The sequence below is a fragment of the Protopterus annectens genome, chromosome 7.part0 (genome assembly GCF_019279795.1).
Source record: "Protopterus annectens isolate FY-2018-M chromosome 7.part0, PAN1.0, whole genome shotgun sequence".
NCBI lineage: Eukaryota > Metazoa > Chordata > Ceratodontiformes > Protopteridae > Protopterus > Protopterus annectens.
This window is the reverse complement of record NC_056739.1, coordinates 591,775,980-591,789,724: the sequence shown is the minus strand read 5'-3', so window position 1 is coordinate 591,789,724 and position 13,745 is coordinate 591,775,980. Positions and strand designations below refer to the sequence as shown.

General features: G+C 42.2%; 1 protein-coding gene across 1 annotated transcript in view; it reads left to right on the top strand.

The window, feature by feature from the left end:
• Positions 1 to 13,745, top strand: part of MAN2C1 (mannosidase alpha class 2C member 1) — a 1,630,015-nt gene that overhangs the window by 1,570,239 nt on the left and 46,031 nt on the right. Inside the window, exon 24 of the mRNA XM_044077185.1 lies at positions 12,313 to 12,455. Within this exon, the coding sequence (XP_043933120.1) occupies positions 12,313 to 12,455 (143 nt within the window). The remainder of the gene's footprint in view (positions 1 to 12,312; positions 12,456 to 13,745) is intronic.

The following is a 13,745-nucleotide window of genomic DNA, read 5'->3' as shown; positions in this document are numbered from 1 at the left end:
GGAATGAATCACGCTCGCGCCTCACAAAAGCATCCTATGTGGTGCATGTCATCCCCCATCCTGATGGGATCCCCTTTGTCCCACCGGAAGACCTTTGTTCCACACCTCCTCGGGTTGCTACACTGACGTATTCCTCTGATCGGGTGGGTGGTTCAGGGCCAGGCAGGGACAGTCCATGCAGGGGGGCATGGCAACAATTCTGTTTGCAGAGAAGGGCAATGCTGCTATGAGCCTCCTTCAACTTGCTCTAAGCCCTTTGGGAACAATTGTAATCCACTTGGCAACAATCCAGACAGACAATATGTCTCAACAAACATCAACAAACAAAGATCAACACCAGATCATATCCCCTAGCACATAGACAACTGTGCTGGGTGGCAATCTTCGCATTTTTCTATTAGCTGATAGACACGCCTGGGAAGTCCAAGTCATCATATATTACAGATTGAGCAGCAGAGCTCTCATGCCTCACGTCAGTGGTCTGAAAAGACTCTGTAGTAGACTCTGTTTTTTCAGTGGTCTCTGAAAGACTCTGTAGTGAGATAAATTTTCTCCCAAAACCCCAAGTGCCGGTGTGATCTAATTCACTCTCCCTCCTTTATCAGGCCAACCCAGCAGAGCCGCTCTAGTCCAAGTTGGGCCCCGGCCTTTTCTGGGCCTTTTCCCACCTTTCTCTCAAGTCTCTCAGGTAATTCATCGCCAGGGCTCCAGAATCCTCATTGATCCTCATTGCTCCTTACTGGCCTGGCAAGTGTGGTTCCCCATTCTACATACTTGGTTCGACCGTGGAATCTGGACCATCTCCAGATCTTTGAATCCAGAGATCCATGGATCATCCGCCAGATCCTTTCCCTCCCCTCTCTGAACCTCACTCCCTCCACCTCCAGCTTCTCAACTCCAGCCAGGCTTCCTGTTACTCCCTTATTGATAGTTCTATATTTATAGCCTCTGTTAGAGATATGTTGATAACTTCCCATATAAGTAAGAAGGAAAAGATTTATTGGGAAAGCTGAAGGAAAGGACATAGATCTTCACCTTCTCCATCCAACTAGTTTTTGATTTTCTAACTTCAGTCCTTGTTTTCATCTCCTCTACACTACAAGTTCAATTCAAAATTTCTTCTTTTTTCTAACTTTCATTTGGGTATTTCTGAATCTGCCCTAATGTCTCTGCAAACTCTTTTTGTCTTTTTGAAAGGTTTTTTTCTTCCTCCTCCTCCCTATCCTCCTCCTCCTCCTCCTCCTCTCCCTCTCTTGCTTCTTTTCTTCTTTTGATTTCTTTCTCTCGTTCCTGCTTCCTGTTGTTCCTTAAAAATTGTTATCATGGAAAGCTTTTTGCTGTAGCTCCTACATCAGCCTAGAGAGTTTCAGAGCTTCAAGCACTCAGTTGTTCCCCTCCTTATTTTTTGTTTCATAAGGACAGAGTATTTACGAACTAACCCCTGCTTTTTTTGCCTAAGGTGGTTCTCATCTCAAAAATCTAAAAAGCATTGACCTTTCCTTTTTTCCAGAGTATTCCAATGGGTCTTAACAAACAAAACTACACTGCCTGGATGCCGTCAATTGAGGTACTACTTGGATAGAAACAAACAATTCAGGAAAATCTGACGAGCTTTGTCTCTGCGCGGAGAAAGCAGAAAAGGACTTTCAGTTTCAAAGGTATCATTGGCTTTGGCAGCATAATGCCAGGGAATTTTCTTGGGCTAGGCTTGCCATTAGCCTAGTATACACCTATGAAGCTATGAACCTATGAACAGAATACACCCTTCCCCCTGAGCAATTTAGGGGATTGCCAGTTCACCTACCTGGAGAATGCTTTTGGAATGTGGGAAGAAAACTGGAACATATTTTGAAACCCCATGCAAACACAGGGAGGACATGCAGTCTCTGCAGAGAAGCTCTCCAACCATGAGCCAAACTAGATAACCTAGTGCACTGAGGCAACAACACAATCCACTGCACCACTCTGTTTCCCTGCTACACAGGCATAATGGTGTTAAGCAATGACCTACTTCACTACCCAGAACAGTCCTAAGCTAAACTTGACTTGCACTCTGTGCAAAGACATCTAGATCTGGCTTTGAGATATTTTTAGAATATCTTGGAAATTGTATTGATATGTCATACATTGTAGTGTAGTGGGAAATTCTTACCCTAATTTAGGAGTTGTACATGCAAAAGTTCATGCACTGCTTGTTTCAGGAAAAGAAAAATTATGTGACATCTGTACGTTTTCTTTATGTGAATGTTACTGGTGGCTTCAATAAAATGACGCTTTCATTACTTGTCTGTTTACTAGATAGGCCTGGCCATGCTATCTTTTTTGGTGAACTGCTGGAAATTATAATCTACACCCTCTCTTGGTAATTTAGGTTGATGTTACTAACCTTGTAACTTGTCTGTGGTTTCTCAGTTGTTTTCTCAGTTGCTGTCTTACAGAACTTTTGGTAGCACTTGGGGGCAGTCTTTCAAAGCAGCTACTTCCCTTTAGCAGTAAAGCCTGTGCTTATAAATATAAATGTGCTTATAAATATAAAGGCAAGTAGTGGTTTTTCCTAGCAGTGATATTTATCAAAGCTAAATGTCACCTGTTTCTATGAATTTTCTGTATCTCTTTTCAGTAGTCATTAGTCTGTAATGTTACAGATTTCTTCAACTTCTCTGATTATTTCACATCCTGAGAAACTTTTCTAGAAAATATTCCTAAAACACTGAGCTGCTGTCTGTTATTTTCTTGGGCTCAGTTATTGCCCAGGCACATCTTTTTTTTATTGTAAAGACTTAACAAAAACATGTTTTACTGATATAAAAAAGTATGTTGAGTACAGTCTTAATAAATTGGATAGAAAAAGCATCCATCTGACTTTCTTTTCTGTGTACAGAAAACCAAAGTGAGCCCAGAAGGTCACTTTTGAAAAACCGCCACTGAAGATAAAAACTGTTGCTAAAAATCAGAGCTATAAGTCATACAAGACTTGCCAGTCTGGTTCCACCTGACTCCCTGGTGGTATTAGGATCAAACTATTTCTCCTGTAGCGGGATCAGGACCAAGGTTTGATGATATGAATGCCAACGACGGCCCTGCTGGGAATTTTAATGACCACTTTGCTGATTTGAATACCTCCCCAAGTCCTCTGAATTTGGTGGGTCCATGCTTGCCCTGTTACAGGTATTATTTGGTAGTGTTCTACAAGCCATCTTGAGTATCCTAGAAAAAGTTCCTACTACTAGTGTAGTCTATGACCTAACGATGAAGTAGCCTACCTCCAGGTTAGAAACATTGTTGTACTTGATTATTTCCATTAAGTGGTGGAAATTCATTCACCTGTTATCTGTAGTGTATCACCTGTTTAATGCTGCTTTGTTAACCAGGAATGTTGGCTAATTGTAGAACTCTTCAACTTTAACCTGGGGCAAAAGCACAGTTTTGTCATAGCACAATTACAGTAGTGCAGTATGAGGGTTCCCATCAGCATCTCGAACGCTGACAATATCGAAAGTGATATTGTCGCATCGAGAATGCTGAAAGTGCAGAACATCGAACGGGTAAATGGAAATCTCCGTAAGGGGAGATTTCCGTTTACCTCAATGTAGTGCGGTCTCGGAGTTGGTATATTTAAGTAGCGGGGGATGTGGGGGGTACAGGGGGGCTTGCCCCCTTGCCTATACCAGTTCTATTTTTTTTTCGAAATGCTAATATAGACCCCAGTATGACTTCAAAATACATGTATAAACGTAGAATAGCATTACAGTATGTTAAATATACAGAATTACAAATAAAGCAGCACAAGCTGAAACAGTGGATGAAATTACAAATTGTAGGAAAACATTCATACTGAAATGTGTTCTGGGGTAACCACTGTAAAATATATGAATAGAGACAAGTCACTATCTACGTAATATTTGTATGCCTTGTAACAAGTGCCTGAATAGTCTTTTTGAGATGTTCAGTTCTTTGAAGGAGAGCTCAGATCTGAGGAGGAGGAGTTGATAAACAGTGTCAGCAATTTTCTAAGTACATGAATACAGTGCATGGCTCAGTCAAAATTCTTGCCACTTCTTAAACTAAGCCAGTTCTCGCAAGACTGGAAAGTTCCTTGGAGGTTTCCTGATGTAGTTCATTGGGAAATCAAAAGTACTGTTCACTCATAGGATTTGGTTTCCTAGACTGGCACTAAGCTGATGTGTGCTATAGTCTCATAAGAAAATATCCACTATATCAGGTCACTGCGTGAAAAGGTGAATACTCTGTTCTTTTTCTCAATTTCTGGGTTGCAAATGTCATATTGTATAATCTACCATATCCAATATTTGGATAAAACCCAAACTAATAAACACAAGCTCTTAAGACTCCCTACTAAGGAGGAAAACCTAAATAAGTTCCAGCAAAGAGCACCAGAGGATACTCCTTAGGTTGTGTGATATCACAAGTACCAGTGTCAGGACTGCAGCTTTAGATTGACTTTATACCACCGTGCTTGAATGGAATGTTCTTCGTGTTTCACTGTTGCATTCATTACATTTGCGTAATCTGCTGGCAGGTTGCCCTCAGTCGGCCTGAATTCCAAAGTCTTGGGTCCTGCGTCGGTCGCTGTCTTCTCTTCCATGACGTCAGGTCGTCAGGGGTATAAAACATGCAGCCAACGCCATTTTCTTTAGTCTTTCTTGCCACGCGGTGCCCGAAGCAGAAGTATTTTGCAAGTGCCAGTCGGCCGACTACTGAAATATTCGTGTTTGAGTTTCAGAACCGAAGTCTTCATTAAAGCTAAGTACCCCGTTAGGGAAACTTTTTGCTTGCTTTTTACTGATGTCAGAAATAGTTAATAACTGTATTACTTATGGGAAGCAAATACCTCATAAAGATTTCCATTTATACTGTATTCCTTGCCTAGGCCCTGATCACAACATGCCTGGCTGTCGGTTTTGTGCTAGATTTAACCAACGCACTATTAAGCGTCGGTATATTTTTGCATCTAAGTGTTTTGGAAACAGATTTAACTACCCAGAGATGTCGTCGGACAGCAATCTGACTACCGGAGTACATAAAAAAACACAAAGAAAAGGACAGAGAAAGGCAGTCGAGATCCAAAACTGACGACGAAGCTTCTCCTAAGCCAGTCGCTGGTTCGCCGGTACTCAGTGAGGTGCTTTCGCAGCCCCTGATACCTGCTACCTTCAAGTCGCAGGCCTCTACCGACACCCATGTGGAGTCCGGCATGCCGCAAAATACTCAGGGTATTGGACCGATGGATGTATCTCCCTCAGATGGGTCCAGAGCCGCTGAGCAGGCACCGGCTTCTGTGGGTGTATTCAGACCTCAACATTTTTACATCAAACCGACAAAAGCTGCAAAACCAAAGGCAAAGACACCTTCTAAAACTAAAATAAACACCGCCTGAGCCATGTGCACAGGCCTCTATGCCTACAAAACAGATGATCAAAATGGCTGAAGACCTTATTACCTTGATTAGGGTTACCCATCCCCCTCCAGGTAAGAGGCCTAGGCAAGACACTGACTATGAATCTTCAGATCAGGTTTCTATATCTTCTGATTCCTCTTCTTATCAGGAATTATCTTTACCTCCCTATGAGGATTCTGATGCTGAGGAGTCTATTCCATCTGCATCTCCTCCTGAGGATTATTCATTTGGAGAAACCTTGCATACTTTGGGGGAACATTTTCACTGGGAGTCAAGACTTCTCAGAATCAAAAAAGAGGCTCAGGGATTTCCTCCTTCTCCCTCAGCACAAGCCTTTAGCCATTCCCCCTGTGTTAGACATTGTGGATGATGTTTTTTCAGAGTCGAGCCTGACCCCTGACTCTTTACCTCCGGCTCCCAGAAAGCCTGACCGGTATTACAGGGTCCCTGACTCTCATAAATTTTTATTTAGGAAACCCTGCTCCTGAAACTATTTCACATGGTCCTACGGGAGTGAAGGTCGCAACAGCAAAAAACCCTACCCCCTCCGACAGAGATTCCAGGGCGCTGGACAGATGGGGAAAAAAGGTTCATATATCTGCAGCCTTGGCAATCAGGGCCTTAAACTGCCAATTTCATATGCTTAAGTACCAACAACATGTTATGGGATTGCTGAAACAGAAAATGATGTTGATTTCAGAATGTGCAGAAAGTAAGGAATTGCAGGAATTATTGCATGCAGCTGAGCAAGTTGGAAAGCATACTTTGCAATGTGTTTTTGATTCTTTAGAGGCCTCCTGCAGGGCCGCAGTTACTGGATCTGTGATTAGGAGGCATGACTGGTTAAAGGAACAAAATTTGCCTGATCATGTTAAAGCTAAATTGCTAGATGCACCTTTACAGCATGATTCTCTGTTGTTATTAAGGCAGAAGAGGTTTTAAAGAAAATGGAAGACAAAGCTAAGTCTATGCAAACTGTTAAAGATTTCTTACAAGTGCAGCCACCTAGATTCAGTAGACACTGGCCTACAAAATATTGGTCCTTTCCTGTGTCAGACAGAGCTCAAAGGGGAAAATCCAGACGCCCTAAGGGTTCCAGGTACCAGGCTCACGACTCATACAGGTCAAAGCAATGGGGCGCATCCACCTCCAAATCTGGAGGAGATAATGCGCAAACCTACAGAAAACAATCCCAATGACTTCCCTCTGCCTACACCAAGCACTTATCTTTTGGCAGCACCCATAGGGGGAAAATTAGCACTTTTTGCTCTAAATTGGCAGTTAATAACCCAGGACAAGTGGGTACTGAACATCATATCACAGGGATACAGATTCCACTTCCACACTCTGCCAATGACAAATGGTTGGCCAGATCTGCCAAAAAAACAATGGGCAGAGGCACAGAAACAGGTTACGTCCCTCATGGATATGGGGCCATTCAGACAGTACCAGAACAGGAAAAAGGACAAGGTTTTTACTCAAGACTGTTCTTGGTACCCAGAAAGGACAAGGCCTGGCGGCCAATGCTGAATTCACAAACCTGGACATTCCAAAATTCAAAATGCTCACTTTGCAACAGCTTCTGCCCATGCTGGGCAAGAATGCTTGGCTGGTGGCTTTAGACTTAAAAGAGGCATACCTGCATGTCCCAATAAGACAGTCGTGCAGAAGATACCTCATTCAAGGCTGGGCTTAGTGCATTACCAATTCTCTGCACTGCCCTTTGGCTTATCTACTGCGCTTAGGGTCTTTACAAAGTGCCTGGCACCAGTAATTGCATTTTGCAGACAAAGAAGTATACAGATATATCCTGACTTGGACGACTGTCTCATTCAAGCAGAGAACAAGGACACTCTTCTACAACACCTGGCGTTTGTGAAAAGGCTTCTAGCATGCCTAGGGTACACAATAAACGAAAAGAAATTACAACTGGTACCCTCTCAAAAGATAACATTCCTGGGTGCAAGCTTGCATACAACTGCCCAGATGGCTTACCTCACGCCAGACAAACAAAGGCAACTGACGGCAACAAAAACCCAGTCTTCTGCAAGACAAATTCTGCAGGCTCTGGGCTTCATGGCATCCTGCATCCTACTAATTCATATGTAAGACTGCATATGAGGAAACTTCAATGGTACCTAAAAAGTTTATGGAGTCAGCATTCACACAGTCTGGAAACAATGATTCCTCTCATTCCCTGCCTGCAACAGGAGTTTCTATGGTGGGCAAAGGCCTGTCACCAAAACATGGGACGGCCCTTCACTCTACCCCCTGTCAGCCAAACCTTAACAACAGACGCACCAGATTATGCCTGGGGGCCCACATGGCAGGAAGATGCATTCAGGGCTTATGGGCACCAAACCAAATGCATCTACATATCAACCAGAGAGAGATGCTTGCTGTTCAAAATTCCCTAACAGCATTCAAGGACTTACTTCATCCAGGACAACTACTGATAAAGACGGACAACACCACAGTCATGTGTTATATAAACAAGCAAGGGGGCACACACTCATACCTCCTTTGCAGATTAGCCATGGCACTGTGGGACACAGCTTTGACCTACCAGATAAATCTTCAAGCTCGATTCCTGCCAGGAAAACAGAACACTCTGGCAGACGTTTTAAGCAGAAACCTTATGGATCCTCACGAGTGGAAATTAAATCCACAAGTATTCAGCATGATAACAGAGAAATGGGGGAGCCCAGACATAGATTTATTTGCCTCTCCTCAAAATTATCAACTGAAAAGATTCTGCACAAGGACTTATCATAGACAAGCATGGAAAGTGGACGCCCTATCTTTCAGCTGGAAAAAACTGTCAGTCGCCTTTCCTCCTCTGCCTCTTCTACCCAAGGTCCTTCTAAAAGTCAGACAGGAGAAGCCAAAGATGATATTAATTGGCCCGGACTAGTCCCATCAATACTGGTACCCAATCCTAAGGAACTTGTCTCAATACCCAGCTTGGACCTTGCCTCAAAGACCACAACTACTGTCCCAGAAAAACAATCAGATCCTGCACAATCATCTACAGACTCTGAACCTGGCAGCATGGCTAATCATGTAATCATACCAACAACACCTCTCAGTAAAGCTGTGATGGATGTCATTTTGGAAGCCAGAAGGCCTAGTACTAGAAAATCTTATGCTGACAAATGGAAGAGATTTTGTGCTTGGACTCAAGCACAAGGAACTGATACAGCAGAACCACATGTTCCTCAGATATTATAATACTTAACTGAGATGCTTGATAAAGGCCTATCTTTCTCATCAATTAAAATCCATGCCTCTGCCATTTCGGCTCATTACAATACAGAGCCACCAATCTTTTCTCATCCCTTACTTAAGCAGTATCTTAGAGGAGCCAAAAACCTAAGGCCTCCTAGGAGATCACCATTACCTGCATGGGACCTCAATTATGTGTTGGAAAAGCTCACCCTGCCTCCATTTGAACCAGCCGCTACCGCTGATATAAAGTTCTTATCATGGAAGACAGCCCTGCTACTAGCAATTACTTCAGCGAGAAGTGTTTCAGAGCTACAGGTCCTCATGGCTGTAGAGCCTTTTATCATATTTTACCCAGACAGGGTGTCTCTGAGGACAAATCCTACTTTTATGCCTAAGGTTGTTTCCAGTGTGGCTCTTAACCAAACAATTCATCTACCAACTTTTTATCCAAATCCGCAGAACAAATGGGAGAGAATTCTGCATTCCTTGGATGTACACAGACAGCTAAGATTCTACTTGAGCAGGACAAAAGCTCTAAGAAAAACTGAGCAATTACTAGTGTCATATGCTGCAGGATAAGAAGGAAAGGCTATCTCAAAGCAGACAGTTTCAAAGTGAATAAGCCACTGCATCTGTTTCTGCTACTCACTCCATGGTAAACCTGTGCCCAAGGGCATTAGGTCTCATTCCACCAGAGCTGCAGCTACTTCGGCAGCCTATCTCAGAGGAGTACCAACCAAAGACATTCTAGAGGCTGCTACTTGGAGTTCTGTTCACACCTTTACAAAGCATTACCATTTGCCTCTCTACTCTAAGTCCAGGGCAGGCTTTGCCACTGCAGTGCTACAGGGCCTTATAGCCGCACCTAATGCTGTTTAGCTCCAGCCTCCCAACCATAGCTTTGGGATTCTACCCAAATGTAATGACTGCAACAATGAAACACAAAGACCATAGTACACTTGTGTACACTTACCATAAATGTAGATGTTCAAGTGTATTCACTGTTGCAGTCCAGGTTACCCTCCCGCCATCCCCCTGTCATTCTACAGTTTATCTTTCCTTCTCTATCTTCTGCAGCCTATGTGGTGTATTTGCTTGTAGATGAAGGTAAAGTTTATATTGATGCATATGTGTGTGTGTGTGTATGTATATATATATATATATATATATATAATATATATATATATATATATATATATATATATATATATATATATATATATATATATATATATAAAATATTGCTACCTTTTTGGGGGCACCTGACATCGGGGGCAAGAAAAACTAAAGAAAATGGCGTCTGCTGCATGTTTTATACCCCTGACGACCTGATGTCATGAAAGAGAAGACAGCAACCGATGCAGGACCCAAGACTTTGGAATTCAGGCTGACTGAGGGCAACCTGCCAGCAGATTACCCAAATGTAATGACTGCAACAGTGAATAAACTCGAACATCTACATTTATGGTAAGTGTACACAACTGTACTTTCCTGAACAAAGTTTGTCAGAAGCTTCTGAATTTGGCTTGTTCTGCACCAGCCTTGTTTGGTGAGCAGGTGAAGGCAGCAATACCTTTCTTCAAAATAATGAATGTGGTCTTACTGAACAAATTATATGAAACAAAGCCAACCCAATGCCAACCCAATCAACTTCAGTGTGGAACAGAGATAAGAAAGAAAAGTAGCCTTGCAAAGGAAAATTGTTTCTCATAGGCTAAACACTTCAACATAAGCCTGATGAAGAGCCCAGGGGAAGAGCTATCCATTCATGAAACAGAATCATGGTGCTTCTGCTAAGCTAGAAATCTAGCAGCAGCTTTAGCTTGCATGCCATGCCATATGATGTGTGTTTTATGGGAGGAATTTAAAGTAAAATTTTGTTCTCTTTCTCTCCTCTGCCAGGCATGAAAAACAATTTCTTTAGATGCCTGAAAAATCTACCTTTTGAAAGAGGGCATACCCTGAAAGTGCTATCCTTCCCAATCAGCAGATAACCCAACCGCTACTTTTATGGTACACCTTCACTAAGAAGTACAGTCCCTTCTTCATGAACATGCCATACAGGCAGTTCTTTAAAAACATTTATGACGTTATCATGTGTTAACATTTTTTATAATAAAGAATTACCCTTGCAATCAATAAGGCATAGTTATTTCCTAAATGAGTGTTACTATCTTTTAATACTTCACTTTTTGTGTATGTGATACAAGCCTCTACCTTTGAGCTCTGCAATAAATACCATGCATGCACTGTAAACACTGAGAGAATTTGCTTATAAATGCTGTACACCTTTTTATGCTAACTAAATTTTTTCAGCTTATTAATTAGTTCAGTATAATAATGCTTAAATTGTTCTTGCACTTATCCTACTATGCTGTCAGAGTTAAAGAAATGTTTTGATGTCAATGTTGTTCAGTTTTTGATTGTTTCTGTGATGTTTAATTTTAAAACATAGAAAGGGATTCTGATTTCATTCATTGGTGAGAGAAAACATGACCACTACCTGCCTGTTCCCTCCCCTCCCTTGAATTACTGTTTATATTGTGAGGTTTTAGATGTCAAGTGTGACATGTGACCATTGTTGCAACAGTCTGTTTTCTGTGATTGACATTAGTTTTCTCACTGTGTCACAGTACAGACAGTTACGAGAAAAAGCATTAGTTTCAAATAGGGGCATTTGTTTACCCTAATCATCACAGGTCAGTTAAAAAGTATGTATATAATCCAGTGAAATGACTTGAGGCAAAGAGCAGAGGGTGACCCACCCAAATTAGAAAAATGGTGCCAAATACGCTTTATTCAAAATTAAGCACTTTTGTCCTGTTAAGAGCTCAGACTTCATCAAAACATCCAAATCAGAAATATTCTTCGACCTAAGCTACAATCAGTGGATTCTGCATTCAAGTAGCAAAACCCAACAGCGATTAGCTCTACTTACAGTCAGCCTATTAACTTAAAGGCACGGAACCTGCCTGTGCTGTCATGATCCCTGGTTTAAGTAGTGGGCAGGGTGCTGGTGGGTTGGCAGGGGACATGAAATCAAACAAAACGTTTCTCAAGGAAGGGTAGAGAGAGAGAGAGAGAGAGAAAGAAAGAAAGAGAGAGAGAGATACAGCGGCACTATATGGATACCAAAGAGTACAGAGTAAGCAGCATTAGAAATATGCCCACCTCAGATTCTGTAAGTGTTCTGCATGTCATCACTGCATACCTATGCAGTCTAAAATGCATACAGCCATAGAAGTAAATCCAGACTTCCTATTGTATAATGGCAGGCAAACAGCAACACAGGATGTTTCCTCCTCTTTGCTGAAGTTAACAGATGAGTTTCTACAGGAATTGTGTGACCTTCCACTTGAGGAGGGGTCGCAGTGTAAACAAATGGGACAACCTTCTGGGTTTGGCTTATAAAGGCCACTGGAGATAGTAAGGAAAAGTAGTCATGTCAGGGCAAACTCATCAAAAATGATTAATGTACTTGTTGCTCCCCCCCTTTTTTTTTGAATATTCAGTACTACTTGTCAGTGCTGTGACCTTCACTGATAGTTTTGAAGGAGAATGTGAGATTCAGTTGCTACCCTTCTGTGGTATTTCTACATTTGTGCTCTGCTCACTTTCCGAAATATGGTACATGTACATGACAACTGATTTTGATTTTTCTGCAGACTCTTTCCAAGAGGCCGGTGTCATTCAGTATGCATACAATTTAAACTTTCCTCTTCATGCTGTGCCATGTGAAGCAAAGGCTAAATGTTGGAGTGCCTTCTCTCTGCTTTCCCCGGCTATTATCTTAGAAACTGTTAAACAGGTAAGAATGTTTTCTAAGTTCCTTACTGCATATGGCAGAATATGAACCACTGCAGTCATCTGCAGATGTTTGCCTTTCAGTGTTCACTGTGTTGATGAAAATATCAGGTATTTATGTTCAGTTTTATAAATCGACTGTCTTAAAAATAATTTAGTGATCAAAGTATACTAAGTTTGTGGCTTTACGGTGTTTGTATCACATCTCAACAATAGAACTATTTCTCCAACTGCTGTACTTCCTACTTGCCCTAAGACTGATGTCCTTCGTGTTTCACTGTTGCAGTCATCACATTTGGGTTATCTGCTTGCAGTAGCTCTCAGTCAGCCTGATTATCAAAGTCTTGGGTCCTGCGTCAGTTGCTGTCTCATCTTCCATGACGTCAGGTAGTCAGGAGTATAAAGCATGCACCCGATGCCATTACACCAGTCTTTCTTGCAGTGCAGTGCCCGAAGCAGAAGCAGTTCGCAAGTACCAGTCAGCCGACTCCTGAAATTTTCGTTTTCGAGTTTCAGAACCAAAGTCTTCAACTAAAGCTAAGTACCCCATTGGGGAAACTTTTTCTTGCTCTAAACCGATGTCAGTAAAAGTCAATAATTGTATTTCTTGTGGAAAGCAACTACCTCATAAAGATTTTCTTTCGTACTGTATTCCATGCCTAGGCCCTGACCATGACGTACCTCGCTGTCGGTTTTGTGCCTTATTTAAACAACGAACTATTCATCGTCGGTATATTTACGCTTCTAAATATTTTGGTACTCTGTTCAATTATCCAGATATGTCTTCGGTAAGCTATCCGGCATTCCGAAAAAACCGCAAAAGATAAAGACAGAGACAGGCTGCCTAGGTCCAAAGCTGCTGATGACGCCTCTCCTAAGCTAGTCGCCAGTTCACCGGTACTCAGTGAGGCGCTTTCGTAGCCCCTGATACCCACTACTTCAGATTCATAGGCCTCTACTAAGACCCATTCAGAGTCTGGTATGCCACGAGATGCTTCAACTGTGGAACCTGCAGATGTGACTACCTGGGATGGGTCCGGAGCCGCTGTGCAGGCACCGGCTTCTGAGGGTGTATTCAAGCCTACTGACTTGCATATTAAACCGACACCATCTTCTTCTTCAAGGCCAAAAACTCGAACCATGCCTAGAAAACTGACGCCTAGACCGCATGGTCAGGCCTCTATGCCTAAAAAACAAATGATAAGAATGGCTGAAGACCTTATTACTTTAATCAGGGGAAGAGACCTAGGACTGAATTTGCTTATGATACTTCTGATCAGCATTCTGAAATTTC